The following is a 23,893-nucleotide window of genomic DNA, read 5'->3' as shown; positions in this document are numbered from 1 at the left end:
GGCGGGGGTCCGGAAGTGCCAGTGACAGTCTTGAATGTTTTGTTTGTTTCCTGAAACATCATTCTAACGGCGTGTATAACATGTCGACCATACCACCAACTGTGAATGATCAACCGGTGAGAGTTGAGGAGCTAGAGAGTCGAATAAGATGTCAATCTCATAATCCACCCAACTACACAGAAAGGAAAACGTTCCAGGTAGCTAAAATATGTTTTATAATGAACCCTCATTGGTCTATCTGTAGTAACGTTAACCAATGCTATCCAGCGGGTGTAGTTAGCTAGTTATCTAGGCAATGCGAGCAGCGCAATATTTATCAAGTGGCTTCAGCTCAAAAGTTTAAGCCTAGCTAGGGGATTTACATTTCATGTTGTGCTTGCTTGCCTGGATTATTACTATTAGCTAGCTAATCCCTTGCCATGTATTTGAGTCATGATGATATGAGAGCAACTCGATAGCTAGCTAACAGTTAGATATGACAACAGTGATGTGTGATCTGTGTACCTCGGGTCATCAGGGAGGGAACATTGACAGCTACATTTAGTGCATTTATTGTATTGCTTTGGCCAATGATTCTGCTGTCACCTAGCTACTTGCACAAACAACAGTTGCATTTCAAGGCTGACGGGCAGTCTGACTCCAGTATAACGCACATAATGAAGTTATACTCTAATAAGAGTCCTATTCACACAACCTTATAGCATTTCACACAGCCTTATGACATCACTGAAAGAACTAGCAGACACTTCGAAAGAGAACAGAACTCTAACTGCTACACTTCAATCAGAAGACAGATCTGATGAGAAATCAGTTCATTCCAAAAGTTCCCCCATCCTCATATGTAACCAAGCCACCCTAGCAGACATGGAGAGTGACAACCTGTCCCAAGCCTTTGGGAGTATCTCCCTACTGGAGGCAGAGGTGAATGAGCTTTGTGGTGAGGTGACAGTTCTGAGGCAGGAAAAGGAGGAGCTGAGAAAGAAACTGGCAACAGTCCAGCGCATAATGAGGTAGCTGACATTAGGGAGGAGTTAGAAAAGGAGTTGTCAGCAGTCATAGAAATGCTACAACACAGAGACTCTACAATCTAACAGAACAACTGTAGCCTACCACAACCCTCACTACCACACCCTCACATTGTTAGTTCCACTGCTTCTCATAGTGAACCTCCGGAACTCACAGACTCGGCACAAGAGGTCAGGAACCTTCCACAAACTCCTCCTCCCACACCAGCACAGTCCCTTTGTCAGATGGGTCTGACCAGACCTCCCGAAGCCAGTTAAGCCTTGTGCTTAACTGCACACACAGAACTAACATCAACAACATGCATGACAGTCTTTCATGGTTGAGGAGAAATTTACTACCACCAAACACCCCACAGCACCTCCTTTTTTCTAAATATCTACTTTAACTGTACTGTATATATGAACATGTATATGTAAGTAGTATTTTTGTTGTCTCTTGGTGTCTTTCCTATATATAAAATCTTATTGTTCTTGTCTATTACTGTTCTGTACTTTCATGTATTTGTACATTTTATATGGATCCCAGGAAGAGTAGCTGCTGCATGTGTAGTAGCTAATGGGGATCCTAATAAACTAAACAAGATCACATGCCTATCCTTGGTATGGTGTCCTCTCCTGTACATTCCATGTAGAGTAGCTACTTATTTTGAACAGAGCCCTATGTCGTCCTGGGGAATTGTAGACCAGCACACTGTATGCGGAATAGGGGTGTCATTTAAACTTATTCGATACTTGTCTTTTCAGGATGACCCCAGAGGCAGACCACTTGGATCTAGGTGGCAAGGCCCTCCTGGTGACCCCAGGACTTGGAGGTCATGCCCTTCTGGTGATCCCGGAACCAGGTCCCACCCAGTCGCTGACCCCAGAGCCAGGTTATGCCGCTCCAGAGACCCCAGGGCCAGACCACTCCCAGCAGGTGACCCTACGGCAAGGTGGCCAAGCATTGACGACCTCACGACCAGACCTCAGGTGGACGACTGCGAGCGGATGGGGACCCTGTTTGGGCAGCTGAACAAGTGCCTGCGTAGTGCAGGCTTCACCCAGATGTACTTTGGAGAGAAGATTGTGGAGCCTGTGATTATCATCTTTTTCTGGGTCCTACTGTGGTTCCTGGGCATCCAAGCTCTGGGGCTGGTGGGGACTCTGTGCATTGTCATCATCTTCATCCAGAAGTAACTGGATCACCGGCTTCTTTGATTGGCAGTTGGGAGCTCCGGTGTCTAAAAATGTGAACCTACAGCGTGAGTCCCTCACTGTCTTTTCTTTTTGCAATAAGGCTTCCTAGATTTGTTGAGCTCAGCTTCATACCGGCCAATGTACACTATATGGATGAACATTTGAGTGCTGACGAATAAAATGGAGGCCTTGCTCCTAACTACCAGTTGCCTGGTTTCAAGCTTTTAAAACAAATCTAACTCAAAATCAGACCACTTGGCTCACTAGCTGTACCCCAATACTCAAAGGCGATGTCTCATCTTACGTGTGAGTACTGATTTGAAAGAACTGGATCAATGAAAGCAATATGTCTCATAGCTTAAAGGTAGAGTCAGCGAAATGACATTGCACTAGAAGCACTGCAGATAGTGTGATGAGCAAGATGCAAATCACATACAGTATCTGCGCATGTACACGGTTTCGCGTCGAGTTCTTACAATATGGTAGCCACTGGACAAAAACAGCAAACTTTAGCCTCACGCTCCAACTCTTAGTTGTTGCGGAAATTGACCCTCTATACTGTTTACTTTGTGCATCTACATCATATAGCTGACTCTACCTTTAACTAGTTTTGTCTCACAGATTAACTGGTATCTATCATTTTCAAGTGTCATGAGAATTTGATCATGAGTGATAGCAATCAAGGAAAGAAAGTCTGTCAGGAGCATTTTGATGCAGATTGCTTCAAGTAGCATTTCTAAAGGTGCAATCTGTAAAATGATATCTATGGTGTTCAGGGAATTATATTATGCGTGGGGGGGAATGAACCTGTAGCCTTAGAATATGGTCTTTCTATGAGATGTACACATCAGCAGCTCATAATAATTTCTATGATACAGTATGTTTTTTAGTGAGAGCAACATTACTTACCTCCACATTTGATGTTTACATGCCATTTCGTTATAAACATTGGAATGAGGTAAAAGGTCCTTTAGTCGTTAGCAATTATTTTAGAAATCAACAGGTCTTTTGCTGCTGCATTAGTTTGAATGACCAATGACCATCAGGACATCTTACAGATTGCACCTTTTTAAGGCTAATTGGGAGCCACATTCTAACACCTGCATGCCTCAAAAGGACAAAGCTTTCGGTCCAAATACTTAAAGGACACACCCTATCCCCCTCAGCCCTCAAATGAAGTGGACACATCTGATGACGTTATCATGATGTCTGACGAGTATACACTTGCAGGGCGAGGGAGGAAGGAATGATTTTTAAATGGACCACCCTTGGCTGGAAATTCTTTATTCCTTCGTGCCACGATGATTGTGTTTTCAGCCACTGGTGGCTTGTCGGTGCTTTATATGCACTACATTCAATTATGAGTGCATGTCTACTTATATTAAATATAGAATTATTAATATACGCCTACTGTATAATAGTTAGCAAATTAATTAGCTAACTAACGTTAGCCTGCCTAGCTGGAACTTCTGAAGGGAAATGTTTTATTTCTACAATTTCCAAATGATAACCAAACAAAAATATATTTCGACCACCCGCCAAGATGGCGACGGGGATTCGCCCAAGGGCATACGGCGAGGGTAAGTGGACGAGGGTGTGTCATTTAAGTGTTTGGACTGGAACCCTGGAACGCATATCACTGACTGGTTTATTAGGTTCTATAGTACCTGAAGTTGTCCCCCTACTTATGCATTCAAACATCTCCCTTTGACATGCATGTAACCTCAAAGTGAAGGAGAAATGTGTGCTCATGACAATCATGGATGTTTAACTTGCACTTATATCAAGCCTATCCCTACATTATCTCAAGCCTATCCTTTTGAATGAGAATTGTACAGTGCATTCGGAAGTATTCAGACCCCTTGACTTTTTCCACCATTTTGTTACTTTCCAGACTTTTTCCACCATTTTGTTACTTTCCAGACTTATTCCACCATTTTGTTACTTTCCAGCCTTTTTCTAAAATTGATGAGGATTTGTATTTATTTAATACATCTATGCACAATCCCCAAAATGACATAGCAAAAACATGTTTAAAAAACAGAAATACCTTATGTAAATAAGTATTCAGACCCTTTGCTATGAGACTTGAAATTGAGCTCAGGTGCATCCTGTTTCGATTGATCATCCGTGAGATGTTTCTACAACTTGATTGGAGTCTACCTGTGATGATTTGGAAAGGCACACACCTGTCTATATAAGGTCCCACAGTTGACAGTGCATGTCAGAGCAGAAACCGACCCATGAGGTCGAAATCGCTTCCAAAGGTGCTTCATTGAAGTACTGAGTAAAGGGTCTAAATACTTATGTAAATGTGATATTTCAGCTTTTTTTATTAATTCTTTTATAAATTTGCAAACACTTCTAAAAACCTGTTTTTGCTCTGTCATTATGGGGTATTGTGTGTAGATTGATGAGGGGGGGAAACGATTTACATGTTAGAGTAAGGCTGTAACAAAATGTGAAAAAGTCATGGGGTCTGAATACTTACCGAATGCACTGTACATTGTCAGGAATCATACCCTTGTTAATGAGTGGTGTATCATTCTGAAAATCACTCCAAATGTAACCAGAAGGTGGTGCTGTAAGGCTAACAAATACCTTTCTTTTTGATGGTTTTTCATTGTCAATTCATGTGGGAAAGTCTATATCAAATTGCAAAGTTGAAATTGACTAAATCACTGCTTTTGTTAGATATGGCTACTATCGCACAGTTTGAAGATAATGAGGATGATTTTTTTCTGTCATTGGTGTCTAAATATTCAACATCAAACACATCAGAATGGATGATAGTTTACAGTATCTACTTATACTACTGTAACCCGGTATACTGCAAAGCATGCCCAGTGTTCACTGCATGAGAATCATTGTTTAACTTGTGGAGTATTAGATATACATCACATATACTCCTATGAAAATATTCAGCAACACTATTAGTTGAGTGTAAGCCGGGGATGTAGTCCACACTGGTAAATTAATGTTGTCCATAAGTGCTGATCTAAAGTAGCCTTTGCTACCAAATAGTTAAGGTTAGGGAAACCTGATCCTAGATCTTTGCTGGGGCCAATCTCTACCAGGATTCATCGACTGTAGAATAAAAGTCACTTTATCTTGTGCTGCCAACTAAAATACCGTAGTCCTTGTGGAATGCTTTTTGGTGTTTGGCATGTTCCATGTTTACAGTGCCTTTGGAAAGTATTCAAACCCCTTGACCTTTCCAAATTTTGTTACGTTACAGCTGTATTTTAAAATGTTTTTTTTTTTAAATCCTCAGTAATCTACACACAATACCCCATAGTGACAAAATGAAAACATGCTTTTAGAAATTTTACTAAATGTATTAATAATAGAAAACAGAAATAGCTTATTTACATAAGTATTCAGACCCTTTGCTATGAGACTCAAAATTGAGCTCAGGTGCATCCTTTTTCATTGATCATTCTTGAGATGTTTCTACAACTTGATTGGGGTCCACCTGTGGTGCATTCAAATGATTGGACATGATTTGGAAAGGCACACAACTGTCTATAATGGGGCTTACAATTGACAGTGCATGTCACAGCAAAAACCAAGCCATGAGGTTGAAGGAATTGTCCGTAGAGCTCTGAGACAGGATCGTGTCGAGGTCACTTTGACAGAGCTCGAGTTCACCTTTGAAGATTGTTGTCCTTCTGGAAAGTTCTTCCATCTCTGCAGCACTCCACCAGTCAGGCCTTTATGGAAGAGTGGCCAGGCAGAAGCCACTCCTCAGTAAAAGGCACATGACAGAATAAGGCTGTAACGTATCAAAATGTGGAAAAAGTCTAGGGGTCTGAATACCTTCCGAAGGCACTGTATATGCAAAAAAAAAAAGTGTAATGTCTATTAATATTTACAAAGTAGGTTTTTAAGAATGTTTGATCACAAAGCAAAGCAAGATGTGAATCTGCAAAGGGAGCGAGTGAATTGAGAGTGAATTTATTGGATTGAGTTGACATTGCATCAGATTCACTGTAGGTATGTCTGTGATCCGTTCGTTAAAGGGATGAGTGATCTTTGTTTACGAATGAGAATGTAATTCTTCTGTTTATGTTGAAATGTTGGGTAAGTTACAAGGTGGATGATGTTTGAGAAATTTGTAACCAATGTTAATTTTTTTTCTCAACCGTTTTGGCACCAATTGTACACTAAGTGTTCATGTTTTGCTACTGTATGAGTATGAGGGTCGTTCTACCAATTGGGTGCCTTTTTGAGTAGTGTAACTTGGTAAAAAGTTAGTTTTGTTTGACCAAATCTTTACATTCTGTCATAAAAAGCACATGTTAAACTTAATAAAAAAATTATAAATAACATGTTTTCCCATCTCAAGAGGTTGAATAAAAAAATATGACTATAGTAAGTGCCATATAAAATAACAGGGTTGACCATGACAGGGTTGACAATTTCATCTTAAATCAGCCTTAAATAAAAAATATTCTAGCCTGTCAATCGATGGGTAACAGGATTGATGTGGTATGCTCAACCCACTCAATTTTCCACCACAGAATACCAGAAAATGGTTGAAAAGAGTACAACGAGTTCAAACACTTTTACACTAGGGTATGACTAAAAGATTTTCAATGTTTCTTTAAAAAATATTTTTGGGGGAAAGGAATAGTTTCATCATATTAAAACGATAGTTAAATTCACGTAACAGGGTTGATCTTAAAACGAGGGGCAGGTTTTGGGGGATTTTTTTGACCTTAAAAGGAATCATTAATCACATTAAATAAGTAATAATCGCCAGAAATAACTTAACTAGGGCTTTACAATGATGGTGAAACCTTGGAGAAATGTTGAGGTTAAGTGGGTTGTTATGTTATTCCTGTGTGTCCTGTTCTCAACACGTATGCCTCTGCAGAATTACCAAACTAGTTGAGCAAGTCATGGCCATACAAATATTTCATTCTAATTCTATGGTCGTAACATCATACTGTTCTGATGATAACTGATGACATCATAATGAATTTTAATAAACCTGTTTATGATGTAAATCAAAATTCCTTGACCAGAACAGGGAGGTTTCAGGAAGGTCCTGCTACATTTCACCATACCATGATGCAAGAGCAGGTCAGTGCTTAATTTGTAAAAATATCTTGCCTGAGACCTAACGACTTCTTTATGCTCTTGATCAACAATCTAGGCTTTAGCTCAGCGGGCAAACACAGTCATATGGGACGCTGACCAGGTGATCTGTGTTGAAACCCAGTCACATATAGTTATTGTATATTCAAATAATATTTTATTGGTCGCATAAAGGTATTTAGCAGATGTTATTGCGGGTGTAGGGAAATGGTTGTGCTCCTAGCTCCAACAGTATCTAACAATTCGCAACAATACACACAAATCTAAAAGTAAAAGAATGGAATTAAGAAATATATAAATATTAGGACGAGCAATGAAGGAGTGGCATTGACTAAAATACAGTAGAATAGAATAGAGTTTATACATAGGAAATGAGTAAAGCAGTATGTAAACATTATTAAAGTGATTAGTGATTCCATGTCTATGTACAGTGGGGCAAAAAAGTATTTAGTCAGCCACCAATTGTGCAAGTTCTCCCACTTAAAAAGATGAGAGGCCTGTCATTTTCATCATAGGTACACTTCAACTATGACAGACAAAATGAGGAGAAAAAATCCAGAAAATCACACTAGGATTTTTAATGAATTTATTTGCAAATTATGGTGGAAAATAAGTATTTTGGTGAGGTGTTGGGCAGACCGCAGCACCTTCTGCAGTTGCGGGCGGTGCAGTTGCCGTACCAGGTGGTCATAGCCTGACAGGATGCTCTCATTTGTGCATCTTTAAAAGTTTGTGAGGGTCTTAGGGGCCAAGCCAATTTCTTCAGCCTCCTGAGGTTGAAGAGGCACTGTTGCACATTCTTCACCACACTGTCTGTGTGGGTAGACCATTTCAGATTGTCAGGGATGTGTACGCTGAGGAACTTGAAGCTTTCCACCTTCTCCACTGCGGTCCCGTTGATATGGATAGAGGCGTGCTTCCTCTGCTGTTTCCTGAAGTCCACGATCATCTTCTTTTTGTTGATGTTGACAGGAGGTTATTTTCCTGGCACCACTCTGCCAGGGCCCTCACCTCCTCCCTGTAGGCTGCCTCGTCATTGTTGGTAATCAGGCCTACTGCTGTTGTGTCGTCTGCAAACTGGATGATTGAGTTGGAGGCGTGTATGGTCACGCAATCATGGGTGAACAGGGAGCACAGGAGGGGGCTGAGCACGGACCCTTCTGGGGCCCCTGTGTTGAGGATCAGCGAAGTGGAGGTGTTGTTTCCTACCATGACCACCTGGTGGCAGCCTTGTCGGGAAGTCGAGGACCCAGTTGCACAGAGTGGGGTTCAGAACCAGGGCCCCGAGCTTAATGATGAGCTTGGAGGGTACTTTGGTGTTGAAGGCTGAACTATGTTCATCATGTGTTGAACTGTGCTTTCGGCCGCAGGGGGACCAGCAGCTCTGCAAAGCCCAGGAGGCCCAGCGTGTAGAGCGGGCTGTGCTGCTGGAAGCCGTCCAGGGCCTGGAGATTGAGTTGTCTGTGTGCCAGCAGAGACAGAAGGACCTGCAGGACACTTTCTCCACAGCCCAGAGCCACTGGAGGGCCCAAGAGGAGCGGCTGCACCATGAAGGTAACAATGGCACTTATCTTCATCTAAAATGTGTGTTTTATAATTTGGTGCAATGTTTCCCAATCTGTTTCTTGGGGAAGATCCTAGAATTTGCTGCAAAAAGGCCTGTTTCAGCAGTGCGTGTGTGTGTGTGTGTGTGTGTGTGTGTGTGTGTGTGTGTGTGTGTGTGTGTGTGTGTGTGTGTGTGTGTGTGTGTGTGCGTGTGCGTGTGTGCGTGTATGTGTAGTGTCCTCCCTTACCTGTTTGTTGGGAGACCACAGGCAGATGACCGACAGTTTGATTGAGACAGTCAAAACCGAGCAGAAGAAAGCAGCCGATCAGTTTGCAGAGCGGAGGTCAGTAAATTGATAATGAAAGGCTGTGTTAAAAGATTTCTACTCAAGAGCTTGATGATTAATTGATTTATTGAATCACGAAAACATTTATGATTTCTGGGGACCGGAATCGAAACCCCCAGATTTAAGTTGATAATGATTCCTTGTTGACCATTTCTTCTTTATTTCATGAAGCACGGAAAAGCCGGGCAAACAAGATGAGGTAAAATTTATGTATCTGTTTATTCTTCATTGACTTTAACACTGTTTATTAAGGAGTTATGCCAGCTTTACATACTTGCGCTTACTTCTCTTTTAGATGGTTGCTGATGCTGCTGAAGGCATGGGCTACAATCAGAGCAGGCCCCGGCTGCAGCGCACCATGAAGCTCCACTCCGACCTGCACCAGGCCTTAGAGGGCCTCCAGCTGCAGACAACAGCATCACCCTCCCCATTATTAGACCCCATGAGCTCCTACCAGGCCTCCGTCCAGCAGCTTCAGGAGGAGCTTCAGAGAGAGAAGAACCAAGTATCGAGGCTGGTGGAGCGTCTGGAGAGGGCCGAGCAGAAGTCAGAGGAGCTGAGGCAGCAGCAGGAGCAAGACGCCAAGGAAAGCTGGAACACTGTCCACCAAGAGATGGAGACCAACCAGGAGATGGGCGGCATGGTGGAGCGGATGAGGGGGAAGGTGCAGGAGTTTAGCACCATACTGCGACGCAAGATAAGCTGGGGTGGATGGGCTGGGATGAAGGATGAGGAGGAGGAAGAAGAGGAGAGGAAGCCTGCAAACGCCCTTAACTCAGAGTGCTTAAACCAGTGTCAGGCAATGCACCCAGATCCACAAATGCTAAAACAGGCCCAAAGGAACCCAGAACTAGAACCAGAGAAGGGAGCCCAGGACCAGCACTCCTACCTAGAGACGTTGCTGTGGAGGTGGCAGAAGACACTGGGGGGACAGAGGGACATTGTGAAGAGGCTGAAGGCCGACATGAAGAGGGAGACAGAGAGCATGCAGGTGATGGCCGCCGGCCTCTTGAACAACAGACAGCACAGCCTGGACACATGCCAAGTTCAAGCCCTTGAAGAGCACCTGGAGATCTGGAGGCGGAGGCAGAGAGAGATGAAAATGCAGGTAAGATGGATGCTTGTTTAATTCAAGTGAGTCTTATCTGTCATGCCTAATTCATTTTTAAAAATCCTAATAATAATAAAAGGGAAGCTATGCATGTGGGCCTCCATTGAGCCCTGAGCTACAAAGCCTAATGTCTAGTGGTTCTCTTTTTCAGCTATCTGAGATGCAGGCCCAGTTTGACGTGGAGCGGAACCACTCTGCCGGGTTTCTGAAAGAGAATGACAAGCTGAGTAGACTGCTTTGCACGGTGGAGTCCTCGGTGGCTAACCTGCAGCCCCTGCTCACCTACCACCAGGTCCTAGTAGAGGACGCCATGAAGGACAACTCTATCCAACATGGCCGCCACAGGAGCAAGATGTAAAAAAATAACTCTCAAAGACTGATGAATAAAAGTTGACAATATAATTTGCTTTTGTGTTTGCTTACTGTTTCGATTGGCCTCTAAAAGATAATGTATGATGTAATTAAAACTCTTTCATATAAATTTCTGCCCTTCATATGTACCTAAGTCAACATAAATGGATTGTTCTTTATCTTTACAATAAGAGCTATAATTATCTACTAGACAATACTGAGCACCTACGTTGTCTGGGATTCAAATGTCCCTTTATTTTGAAGGTAACCACAGATACAGCAGACAGCTGCCGCTCCTACTTACAGATGTTACTCTCTAATTACCATTTGATCAGAACAATAGGGCATAACTTCTGAAGTTAATTGAGAAGCATTATAAAACATTTGTATAACCAATAAAACAAAAATCTAAAATGTAGAAATTTCCATTTGCAATAAAATTGTAAAACTCAAATTCGTATGAGTTTATATTTGAAAGTTGTATTTTAAATTGTGCATACTGCAAACATATATAATACCTGAAAGTAGTTATGTAACAATATATGTACCTACGCTGTAATTACATAGGCATTATTACACATTGTAAAAAGGGTTAAGTGTTGCTGCTAAAATGGCTATTCAACATAGTCCTTTCACCTATCCACTAAGATACTGGCAACAAAGACGGGAAGCTATTCAATATTATGTTCTTTATTCTGTAAACCCAGAGCAAACAGGGTCTAATTAAAAAGTGCTGTGAGACATCGCCATATCAGCAGTTCATCAGCACAGAAAGCTGATACATATTTACCTAATCTAGCTTTAAAAAAAAAAATACTATTTTTAATCATCTCACTCATTTTCAGATTGTTTGTTTTGAGTAACATCTGAGCCACAGGCAAAGGCTGCCTATTGTCGTCCTGGAGGAAACCCTGTATGTCAAAAAAAGTAATTTTTTATGAACAAGGCTTTATTCTATTAATGGGACATCACAAGGCATTTTGTGTGACTTGTATTAGACCTAGAGTCATGAAACCTTCACAACTTCAGTTTAATTTATCTGTATTTATTTGTATTATTTTACTGCTCTAGGTTGTTATTATTTCTTGGATAACCTTATCTACTATTATGTATTGATTTATTTTTCATTCACTCCGTAAAACACAGGAGGAATTGTCACTAAATTATGACTGTGAATCATTGCAATGTTTATGTATCAATTAATTCCGTAAGGGATGGGTTGCCAACTGGCAATTTGACACAAAAATCAAATGTAATTCATTCATTCACTGAATATTGAGGGGAATGACTACTTTCAATGTATGTGGAAAAAACACAATCGCCAAAAAATGATTTCCAAGGTTTTTCCAGGATGCCGATGATATCGAAGAGAATAAGTCTCCACAGTGTTCGAGAAGAACGAGACAACACTATCTCCCAGAAGAGCCTATCCCACACAGACAGTTCAATCTAGTTTCTAGTTAACACTATATTGCATTTAACCATAAAGCCAAAATTCACAGGTTATATCAAAGGTCATTACAAACAGATGAATCACATGATGGACTCATCTCGGTGACTTATCTATATTACATGCAGTTATGTTAGCTACAAACAATAACTGTGCAGTGTTAGTTGTAATCTACGTTGAACGAACCGGCAGTTGCGATATCCAATTTCATGCCACTTGTATCAGTGTAAGGATATCTAGCCTTGCAATAAAAGGTCCCCTCCCTTTCTGAATGTTAGCCTCTAGTCTGGATGGCTGGAGTATTTAAATGTTGTCCAAACCAACCCTCTGTCACACTCTCTCCCTCTAACTCTATGCTGAAATATATTGCTCTTCTCTTCCAAACTCCTTAGGTTGATAGAAGATGGCAACTGCAGGAAAAGTATGTATCTCTTGTCTTCACCCCTCTCTTTCTCGAATACACATCTGTATATATATATATTGTTATTAATGTAACTACTGCAACTTTTATCACTTATTTATTTTGTATTTGGGTTCATGTACAGTACACATACAGCTGTACACATACATTTGGCTTCCTACCAAGTGATTGTTATTGAGAGATATGCATGTGTAAAGATGTAACAATAGAGAATCCTCTGCATTTGAATTAGTTGATCAAGCCTCTCTCTAACTGATATTGAACTGACATGTGATGATGCACAATCTGTGATTTAAAGTGTTTCGGTACGATTTGATTAAGGTTGAGTGTGTACTTTAGAAAATGACAGTGAGTGGTGGCAGTAACGCAATCTTTGGATTATCCAAACTAATTGGATTGCTTTCAGTTACTTTTGCATTAATTTCCCCTTAAAAGGCATCGGAATAAGACAAAAAGAATCCATCAAACGCATTTGGTGTGTCATCAGAGTGCTCTCTGATTTGTGATGAGATTACTCAGGTGGAACAAACTTAAACTTGCACCTGTTTTTTCAATGCTGAATTGAACGGCATTGTGAAAATGTAAGAAATGTAATCCAAGAAGTAATCATCTAGTTTTTCAAAAGTATCTGTAATTAGATTACAATATAACGTTAAAAAACAATGATTAACTTCCCAACGCTGGGCTTACTATAGCTCTCTAGTAAGTTATTTTCAAGTTTATCAGAGATTTGTCCTGCAGAATAACAACCTCTTGTTTGGGATAAATATCCTTTTGGAATTACACAATAACTGGAATGGTCCTCAAAACCTGGCAACTGCGGTCACTCACTCACTCCCTCACACTCACACACGCTCACGAACACACACTGTAAACTCCATGCCTAATGTGAAGCATAATATGTTTTTTGGGGAGAGTCACTCTGAAACTATCCAAATTGTTTTTGCACAACCATTGACTTTGGCAGAGAGTGCATCTGGGATAAAGCCAATGGACAAAAAGATAAATATTTATATAGGGTTTCAGTTGCTCAACAGTTGAATGAATCAGATTGTACTGTAAACAATGAAGTATATAAAGACTGAAATGAAGCCCTTCGCTGAATTACACAACATAACCAAAAGTATGTGAACACCTGCTTGTCGAGCATCTCATTCCAAAATCATGGGCATTAATATTAAGTTGGTCCCCTCTTTGCTGCTATAACAGCCTCCATCTTCTGGTAAGGTTTCCACTGAATGTTGGAATATTGCTGCTAAGACTTGCTTCCATTCAACCACAAGAGCATTAGTGAGGTTGGGTACTGATGTTTGGCAATTAGGCCTGGCTCGCAGTCTGCGTTGTAATTCATCTCAAATGTGTTCGATAGGTTGAGGTCAGGGCTCTGGAAGCCATGAAGTTCTCCCACACCAATCTCGACAAACCGTTTCTGTATGGACTTCGCTTTGTGCACGGGCATTGTCATTCTGAAATAGGAAAGGACATTTTCCAACTGTTGCCACAAAGTTGAAAGCACAGAATCGTCTAGAATGTCATTGTGTGCTGTAGGGTTAAGATTTCCCTTCACTGGAACAATGAGGCCTAGTCCGAACCATCAACAACAGCCCAGACCATTATTCCTCCTCTACCAAACTTTACAGTTTGCACTATGCATTCGTGCAGGTAGTGTTCTCCTGGCATCTGACAACCCAGATTAGTCTGTTTCCACTGCGCTAGAGTCCAATGGTGGTGAGCTTGGCACTGTGCATGAGCTTAGGCTTGTGTGAGGCTGCTCGGCCATGGAAACCCATTTCATGAAGCTCCCAATGAACAGTTCTTGTGCTGACTTTGCTTCCAGAGGCAGTTTGGACCACGGCAGTGAGTGTTGCAACCAAGGACAGACAATTTTTACGTGCTACGCGCTTCAGCACTCGGTGGTCCTGTTCTGTGAGCTTGGCCTACCACTTGTTAGATGTTTTCACTTCACAATAACAGCACTTACAGTTGACCAGGGCAGCTCTAGTAGAGAAGAAATTTGATGAACTGACTTGTTGGAACGGTGTCATCCTATGGCGGTGCCACATTGAAAGTCACTGAGCTCTTCAGTAAAGCCATTCTACTGCCAATGTTTGTCTATGGAGATTGCATGGCTGTGTGCTCGATTTTATACACCTGTCAGCAACGGGTGTGGCTGAAATAGCCAAATTCACTAATGTAGTGAAGTAAAAGTAAAAGTTGTCAAAAAGATAAATATTGATGTACAAAAATGACTTGAGTTGTACTTTAAATCATTTTTATGTAAGTACTTTACACCACTGGACCTGTTTTGGGTCGTGTTGTGTTTTATAGGTGATTAAATGCCGCGCTGCAGTGGCATGGGAGCCAAGCAAACCCCTGGTGATGGAGGAAATTGAGGTGGCTCCTCCCCAGGCACATGAGATTCGCATCAAGGTGAGAGAGACTACAATTAATGCAAACACACACACACAAGCTCTCATTTATGCAGCTCATAGAAGGCAATGATCAAGTGTTGATCATCACCATTGATATTACCCTGGCCAAGTATGAGGGCACTGCTGAGGACACACAGCACACATGAATACACATAACGTGCCATGGGTCCAGTACACATAAATACTCATGAATACACATAACATGGGTCCAGTATACATAAATACTCATGAATACACATAACATGCCATGGGTCCAGTATACATAAATACACATAACATGCCATGGGTCCAGTATACATAAATACACATAATGTGCCATGGGTCCAGTACACATAAATACACATGAATACACACAACGTGCCACACATAAACACGAGCCTACAGAAACACTTCTGACACTCACATTAGCATATTTTTAGAACACTTCTCAAAATGAATACCTCTTTGTTTTTGTCCTGTTGAGTGTAGATAGTGGCCACGGGTGTGTGTCACACGGACCTGTACCACCTGTTTGAGGGGAAACACAAGGATGGCTTCCCTTGTGTCCTGGGCCACGAAGGGGCTGGGATTGTCGAGAGTGTGGGGTCGGAAGTGACCAAATTCAATCCAGGTTGGAAATATAGCTAGTAAACCTGTATTTTCAAATTGGATACAAATAACAACATGTACGAAGAAGCTGTGTACTCTGCCTCTCCTCCTGTTAGGTGATAAAGTCATCCCTCTGTTCATCTCCCAATGTGGCCAGTGCCGGTTCTGCAAGAGCCCAAAGACCAACCTGTGTGAGAAGGGCTGGTGAGGTCCCATTACTAGCCTAGTCTTGAACTTTCACAATACCTATTATTTATTTTTTGAATATAACTTTTGTGTGTTATTCTTGCACTGAACATGAGCCAATCCCACCAGGGCCAGTGATAGGTATGATGTGATGTCAGAGTCAGACACCCGGTTCACTTGTAAGGGGAAGAAGGTGCTGCAGTTCATGGGGACCAGCACTTTCTCAGAATACACCGTGGTCAATGAGATCGCCGTGGCCAAGATCCATCCCTCAGCCCCTCTCGACAAGGTCTGTCTCCTTGGCTGTGGAGTCGCCACCGGATATGGCGCAGCCCTTAACACAGCCAAGGTGTGTTAATTGTAACTATCAGGTTTAGTTGTAGTGATGTCTTCATATACTAAAGTGTTGATGCATAGGACACCTTTACCCCAGGTGGAGCCAGGGTCTACATGTGCTGTGTTTGGCCTGGGAGCTGTGGGGTTGGCAGCGGTCATGGGTTGCAAAAACGCTGGGGCCAAGAGGATCATCGCCATTGATATTAACCCAACCAAATATGAGAAGGCCAAGGTCTTCGGTGCCACAGAGTTTGTCAACCCCAAGGACCACAACAAACCCATCAGTCAAGTGCTGCATGAGATGACCAATGGAGGAGTGGACTTTTCCCTGGAATGTGTGGGGAGTGTGGCCGTAATGGTGGGTTTAGATTGTGTGTTTGTATGATGTTGAGATAAGTGTGTGCGTGTGATGTCTTGATTGAGTCAAGTGGTATAGATCTATAATTCTCTATCTATTCCTGTCTCTCTTTAGAGGAGTGCTTTGGAGTCGTGTGTTAAGGGATGGGGAGTAAGTGTGCTGGTCGGATGGACTGACATGGATGACTTTGCTGCCAGACCCATTCAGCTCATAGCTGGCCGCACCTGGAAAGGATCTCTGTTTGGAGGTGTGCCACCTATCAATCATCAGTCAAACATTATACATGTATTTGTGTGTGTGATATATTTCTAAATGTGTGTCTGTGCGTGCGCACGCCAGGTTTTAAGAGTAAGGATGGTGTGCCCAAGCTGGTGAATGAGTACCTGGAGAAGAAAGTGAAGCTGGATGAGTTTGTCACCCACAACATGACCCTGGCCCAGGTCAACGACGCCATCCAACTCATGCAGACAGGAGACTGGTAACTTTCACCTTAGTACTGTTTGTCTCTGTGAGAAGTTTAATTTAATGTTCAGAAAATTAACTGCTTGTGTTCTCCTTGTTTTGCAGTATACGGTCAGTCCTGAGTGTGGCACTGCAGTAAGAGGGTCAACTCAACCCAGCCAATATCACTTACTTTTCCTGCTCAACCAATCAACGAGCAAAACTATACAATATGGCTTGATAAACCAATGATTCACTATATCACAATATGTATTAGTAGGGGTGAATACTCAATGGTAGGTAGCATACTGCAGGCATGCTGCTAGTAACCATTGTAACAACAATGATAATCATGTTTTGATTTTGTTATGTTGCCTGGAAGCCAATTATGTTTCTGCTTTAGTCATTGTCAAGTGGCAGTAGGATAAAGTACAAAGAGATCTGGCTATCATGTGTCAGTTTTGAATAAAAACCATTCCCTACTTCTCGGTCGTTGCTCAATCAATGCTGGGTCAATAGATTGGCGGTTATTAGTTATCCAATCTCATACCTTAGTTTGCGCATCTAAGCATAAAGTCGCTGTGAGCGACGATAACTTATCAGTATGGTATCCGGGCCTTTCAATACCCTTTATCAGTGTAATGTCTGTGCTCAAACATTGTTATTAATATATAAACAGAGTACATTTCCACACAAACGTGTTTCAACAACACGTACATGCTTCTCCGGGTTAGTCTGTGGTTAGTCTGTGGTTAGTCTGTTATGATACTTATTGTCGTGATTGTGTTTGTCAAGGAGTGACAGTGACCCAGTTGTTTCTTACTTATTTTTTTAATCAGACAGTGTAGTTATTTGTAATAAAATTGTCGGGGATCAACATTTGATGATATTCTGTAGTTAGATAATTATAAATATATGTGATTGAAATAGAGTAGGATTGATTCTGGCATTAAAGATATTTATAACCCATTGCTGCTATCAGAACATTGACTAAAACCCACAGAGTGATAAAGATACAGGCAATTTAATTTGTGTCACTTCAATGACTGCATCAGACTCACACAGATGAAAAGTGACAGAAGCAGCCTGGATCAACCACACAAACATCAAAGTGGTGAAGTGACACACACTGCATGTGATCACAAGCATACTGCAGAGCGGAACACACTGCACACACTGACAGGGAATGGGAACCTGATCACATAGAAAATTAAAGCGAAATGTGTTTCAGAATATAACAAATAAAAAAGTACAGGTCTGAATTACAGGTAATAAAAGCACTGCTTCAATTCCCATTCGATGCATCTTTATTTTCCCAGAAGACCAACTTGTTGCAGCATTAACAGAATGAAAACAAAAAACATACATTGGTAAATCATAACTGATTTTAAAAACAGTCTTTTGAGAGACTGAAGTAAAAATAAAAAATAAAAAAAGTCTGAAGTAAGATAGTACTTCCAGAATATCCTTATCCGTGAGTTCCCATTTTCTAACATTACAGTAAAAACAAAGTATTTTACAATAATACAAGCGAACTGTCTACTGTACATGGGTGGAGAAAATAAGTGTTTGAAGTCATTTGGGATTGTTGGCCAGATGTATTGTATCATTCAGAGAAGATGGGGAACAAAAACAGATGAACTTCAGATGACAGTTATTTGCTCTTCCTGAAAGGGTGCACACACACACACACACACACACACACACACACACACACACACACACACACACACACACACACACACACACACACACACACACACACACACACACACACACACACACACACACACACACACACCTTTGCCTATGCATACATACACACTTTTTAAAATGTAAAAACATTACAAAAAGTTTCACCTAAAATGTGATGGACCCCATTTTAAAAGACTTAGATTTCATATGGAGGAATATTTAGTGACTCCATCCACATAATAATTCTGACCTGGTCCTTCAAAGTCAATACCACAGTCAACAGTTTACACAGTAACAACACACAGTTACTGGTTAACCAGCGGTGATGTGGAGTCAGGGTAGGCAGGATGGGAAATGCTTACCCTGTAATAATAATGATTTACTGTCATTTCCCTTTGCTTATTTGAGCTGTTCTTGCCATAATATGGACTTGGTATTTTACCAAATAGGGCTATCTTCTGTATACTGTGTCAATTCCACAAATAAACTTTTAACAAGGCACGCCTGTTAATTGAAATGCATTCCAGGTGACTACCTCATGAAGCTGGTTGAGAGAACACCAAGAGTGTGCAAAGCTGTCATCAAGGCAAAGGGTGGCTACTTTGAAGAATCTAAAATCTTTTATTTATTTAACACTTTTTTTGGTTAATACATAATTCCATGTGTTATTTCATAGTTTAGATATCTTCACTATTATTCTACAATGTAGAAAATAGTGAAAAAAAGAAAACCCTTGAATGAGTAGGTCTGTCCAAACTTTTGACTGGTACTGTAGGTCACAGGAACATTCAATGTCGTCTTGGTAAGCAACTCATGTATATTTGGCCTTGTGTTTTAGGTAATTGTCCTGCTGAAAGGTGAAAGTGTGTTGGAATTGTGGACTGAACCAAGTTTTCCTCTAGGATTTGGCCTGTCCTCAGCTCAATTCTGTTTGTTTTTATCCTAAACACTCTGTAGCCCTTGCCAATAATAAGCATACCCATAACATGATGCAGCCACCACCATGCTTGAAAACAGAGTGGTTCTCAGTGATGTTATGTTTGGGGCAAATTCAACACGTATTGTATTCAGGACAAAAAGTTCACCTCAAACTCAAAGCGACACCACATAGTCAACAAAGCGTCTCAACACTTTTCATAATACCCAGATTAACGATATTGGACGCAACGGATTCACCGATTTTCGACGGGCCCACACGTGAATGTTTAGCTGAATGGAAAGGACTCATTTTTCAAGGTTTCCATCAGTTCATCACACAGGACTTTTCCTTGTTGGATTAGATCGCAAAGGCATTGTGACAGGCATCGTGACTGTATTCATGGGTTTGAGAGACATTGTAGCCTCTCAGCAAAATGCAGCAATATCGCAGGTATTGTCTTTTATCGATGGCAGTTATATTGTTTAGGACCTTGAGCGTGGCTGAGGTGCACCCATGACCAGCTCGGAATCCAGATTGCATAGTGGATAAGGTACGGTGGGATTCGAAATGGTCGGTGATCTGTTTGTTAACTTGGCTTTCGAAGGACTTTGAAAGGGCAGGGTAGGATAGATATAGATCTGTAACAGTTTAGGTCTAGAGTGTCTCTCCTTTTGAAGAGGAAAATTACCACGGCAGCTTTCCAATCTTATGGGATCTCAGACGGTACGAAAGCGAGGTTGAACAGCCTAGTAATAGGGGTTGCAACAATTGCGGCAGATAATTTTAGAAAGAGAGTCCAGACTGTCTAGCCTAGCTGATTAGTATAGGTCCAGATTTTGCAACTCTTTCAGAACATCAACTGTCTGGATTTGGATGAAGGAGAAATGGGGGAGGCTTGGGCAACTTGCTGTGGGGCGTGCAGAGCTGTTGACCGGGGTAGAGGTAGCCAGGTGGAAAGCATGGCCAGCCACAGAAAAATGCTTATTGAAATTCTCGGTTATTGTAGATTATCGGTTGTGACAAGGTTTCCTAGCCTCAGTGCAGTAGGCAGCTGGGAGGAGGTGCTCTTATTCTCAATGGACTTTACAGTGTCCCAGAACTTTTTGGAGTTTGTGTTACAGGATGCAAATTTCTGTTTTTGATAAGCTAGCCTTTGCTTTCCTTACTGCCTGTGTATATTGGTTCCTAACTTCCCTGATAAGATGTATATCGCTGGGGCTATTCGATGCTAATGTAGTACGCCACAGGATGTTTTTGCGCTGGTCAAGGAGAGAAGTTTGGAGTGAACCAAGGGATATATCTGTTATTTGTTCTACATTTTTTGAACAGGGCGTACTTATTTAAGATGGTGAGGAATGCACTTTTAAAGAATATCCAGGCATCCTCTACTGACGGAATGAGGCCAAAATCCTTCCACGATACCCGGGCAAGGTCGATTAGAAAGTCCTGCTCGCTGAAGTGTTTAAGGGAGCGTTTGACAGTGATGAGGGGTGGTCGTTTGACCCATTTCGGACGCAGGCAATGAGGCAGTGATCGCTGAGATCCTGGTTGAAGACAGCAGAGGTGTATTTAGAGGGCAGGTTGGTCTGGATGATATCTATGAGGGTGCCCGTGTTTACGGATTTAGGGTTGTACCTGGTAGGTTCCTTCCTAATTTGTGTGAGATTGAGGACATCTAGTTTAGACTTCTTACATATCATACGGTCAATCTGCTCTCACAACAGCTCAATAGGGTTGAGATCCGGTGACTGTGCTTGCCACTCCATTATGGAAAGAATGCCAGCTGACTACTTCTTCCCACCCTAAATAGTTCTTGCATCGTTTGGAGCTGTGCTTTGGGTCAATGTCCTGTTGTAGGAGGAAATTGGCTCCAATTGAAGCGCTGTCCACAGGGTATGGCATGGCGGTGCAAAATGGAGTAAGTCTTCCTTCAAGATCCCTTTTACCCTGTACAAATCTCCCACTTTACCACCACCAAAGCACTCCCAGACCATCACATTGCCTCCACCATGCTTGACAGATGGCGTCAAGCACTCCTCCATCATCTTTAAATTTTTTGGCATCTCACGATCATCACACTTCTTTGTGATCCGAACACCTCAAACTTAGTTTAGTCTGTCCATAACACTTTTTTCCAATCTTCCTCTGTCCAGTGTCTGTGTTCATTTGCCCATCTTAATCTTTTCTTTTGATTGGCCAGTCTGAGATATGGCTTTTTCTTTGCAACTCTGCCTAGAAGGCCTGCATCCCGGAGTTGCCTCTTCACTATTGATGTTGAGACTGGTGTTTTGCAGGTACTATTTAATGGATCTGCCAGTTGAGGACTTGTGAGGCATCGGTTTTTCAAACTTGACACTAATGTACTTCTCCTCTTGCTCAATGGTGCAATGGGGCCTCCCACTCTTTCTATTCTGGTTAGGGCTGTTCTGTGAAGGGAGTAGTATGAGATCTTCAGTTTCTTGGCAATTTCTCACTAGGAATAGCCTTCGTTTCTCAGAACAAGAATAGACTGATGAGTTTCAGAAGAAAGTTCTTTGTTTCCGGCCATTTTGAGCCTGTAATCGAACACCCAAATGCTGATACTGCAGAAACTCAACTAGTCTAAAGAAGGCCAGTTTTACTACTAAATCAAGACAAGTTTTCAGCTGTGCTAACAATTGGAAAATGTTTTATAATGATCAATTAGCTAATCCAAGTTTATCATTTTAAAAGGCTAACACAACGTGTCATTGGAACAGAGGAGTGATGGTTGCTGATAATGGGCCTCTGTTCGCCTATGTAGATATTCCATTAAAAATAATCAGTTTCCAACTACAATAGTCATTTACAACATTAACCATATCTACACTGCATTTCTGATCAATTTTATTTTATTTTAGACAAGAAAAACGTGCTTTTCTTTCAAAAACAAGGACATTTCTAAGTGACCCCAAACTTTTGAACAGTAGCGTAGTATATTAATAATTACATATTTTTCTGTGATGTGTCAACAAAACTGTGTCGTCAGACACACACAAGCTCTCCAGCGTATCCATTGTTTATAAGAGGATGTGCCATTATGTGTGCTGTATTCTCACTCAGCAGCAATGCCTCTTGAAAAAAAACTAACATGAAGCCATTTGTGATAACCCAATGTATCAAAAGGTCATGTTGTAGAATATTGCTAAATTATAGAGCATGATTATTGTTTTTCAACTGAAAAGGCATAAATTCAGGGCTTGAGCAATCTGTCGTTTTGGGAGAGAGTCCACTGTTGCAATTATTTCCACACAAACCCTGGTAAAGGAAAAACAAGGAAAACTGCTGTTTATAATCTGGATGTGTCTGGGGAATCTTTTGGTGGTCAAGTTCAAACAAAGCTTATTTCTCTCAAATGTTGTGCACAAATGTGTTTAGATCCCTGTTAATGAGCATTTCTTCTTTGCCAAGATAATCCATCCACCAGACAGGTGTGACATATCAAGAAGCCGATTAAACATGATTATACAGGTGCACCTTGTGCTGGGGACAATAAAAAGCCACTAAAATGTACAATTGTCACAACACAATGTCACATACAGTACTAGTCAAAAGTTTAGACACCTACTCATTCCAGGGTTTTAATTTTACTACTTTCTACATTGTAGAATAGTGAAGACATCCAAACTATGAAACAACATATATTGAATAATGTATTAACAAATAAAATATATGTCATATTTTAGATTCTTCAAAAGTAGCCACCCTTTGCTTTGACAGTTTCACACACTTTTGGCATGCCCAAGACTTCCACATCCAGCTTCTTCCCCTGCTGGATTTTCTGAGACCAGCCACCAGGACAGCTGATGAAACTGTGTGTACACAAGTGAAGAATTGCTGCACAAATTGTCAGAAACTGTCTCGTGTACAGTAGACATGGGTCACAATAGCACTTAACATTAGGCACCACTTTATTTTGATTACTTTAGATAGGATTGATTTAGCACCTTATATTGCTATAGGAGATTACTGTAAAGATGGGTGTTGGGAAGGGAGAGAGTGAGTGGGCAACCAAGAATCATAGGCAAGAGTCCATTTACCCTTCAATTATTAACATCATTGACACTTAGGTGGTTTCATACTTGCCTTTGAGGGAAAACACTGCCGTTACTGTAATTACCTCAGTAGACAACAGTAAAGTTGAATCATCTCCTTACTTGGCTGAATTACAATATTTACTTAACCTGTGTGTTGCAGATTGTTGCCACAGCAACAATTGGGACTCTTCCAAAGCCATGTTTCTCCTTAACCCAGGGTAACACAGAGCATGGGGGCAGATGTCAGATGGAACCTCCCGATTATCCTGTAAGGGGAAGTGTCTGGCCCTACTTCATGGGCTGGAGCACTTTCTCTGAGTGCACAAGGTGGACGAGAAGGCATCTCTGGACAGG

The 23,893-nt window shown here is 41.4% G+C and overlaps 3 protein-coding genes across 3 annotated transcripts; all 3 read left to right on the top strand.

The window, feature by feature from the left end:
* The first annotated feature begins 17 nt into the window (after nt 1-17).
* On the top strand, nt 18-2,406 carry LOC124001986 (uncharacterized protein FAM241A-like). The gene is made up of 2 exons (XM_046309181.1): nt 18-197; nt 1,770-2,406. The coding sequence occupies exons 1-2, from the start codon at nt 81-83 to the stop codon at nt 2,199-2,201; spliced, it is 549 nt and encodes a 182-aa protein (XP_046165137.1). The 5' UTR covers nt 18-80; the 3' UTR covers nt 2,202-2,406.
* Nucleotides 2,371-11,049, top strand: LOC124001985 (trichohyalin-like). The gene is made up of 6 exons (XM_046309180.1): nt 2,371-2,507; nt 8,675-8,858; nt 9,085-9,193; nt 9,368-9,395; nt 9,492-10,304; nt 10,459-11,049. Exons 3-6 carry the CDS (start codon nt 9,123-9,125, stop codon nt 10,663-10,665), a joined length of 1,119 nt encoding a protein of 372 aa, XP_046165136.1. The 5' UTR covers nt 2,371-2,507; nt 8,675-8,858; nt 9,085-9,122; the 3' UTR covers nt 10,666-11,049.
* A 1,345-nt stretch (nt 11,050-12,394) lies between these two features.
* On the top strand, nt 12,395-17,839 carry LOC124001313 (alcohol dehydrogenase 1-like). Its single transcript, XM_046308005.1, has 9 exons — nt 12,395-12,529; nt 14,858-14,959; nt 15,430-15,571; nt 15,666-15,753; nt 15,865-16,084; nt 16,169-16,429; nt 16,544-16,676; nt 16,769-16,907; nt 16,997-17,839. Exons 1-9 carry the CDS (start codon nt 12,512-12,514, stop codon nt 17,028-17,030), a joined length of 1,137 nt encoding a protein of 378 aa, XP_046163961.1. The 5' UTR covers nt 12,395-12,511; the 3' UTR covers nt 17,031-17,839.
* Nucleotides 17,840-23,893: the final 6,054 nt, after the last annotated feature.

The sequence above is a fragment of the Oncorhynchus gorbuscha genome, linkage group LG17 (assembly GCF_021184085.1).
Source record: "Oncorhynchus gorbuscha isolate QuinsamMale2020 ecotype Even-year linkage group LG17, OgorEven_v1.0, whole genome shotgun sequence".
Classification (NCBI taxonomy): Eukaryota; Metazoa; Chordata; class Actinopteri; order Salmoniformes; family Salmonidae; genus Oncorhynchus; species Oncorhynchus gorbuscha.
Note: the sequence above shows the minus strand (reverse complement) of the source record. Positions and strands in the feature narration are given on the sequence as shown.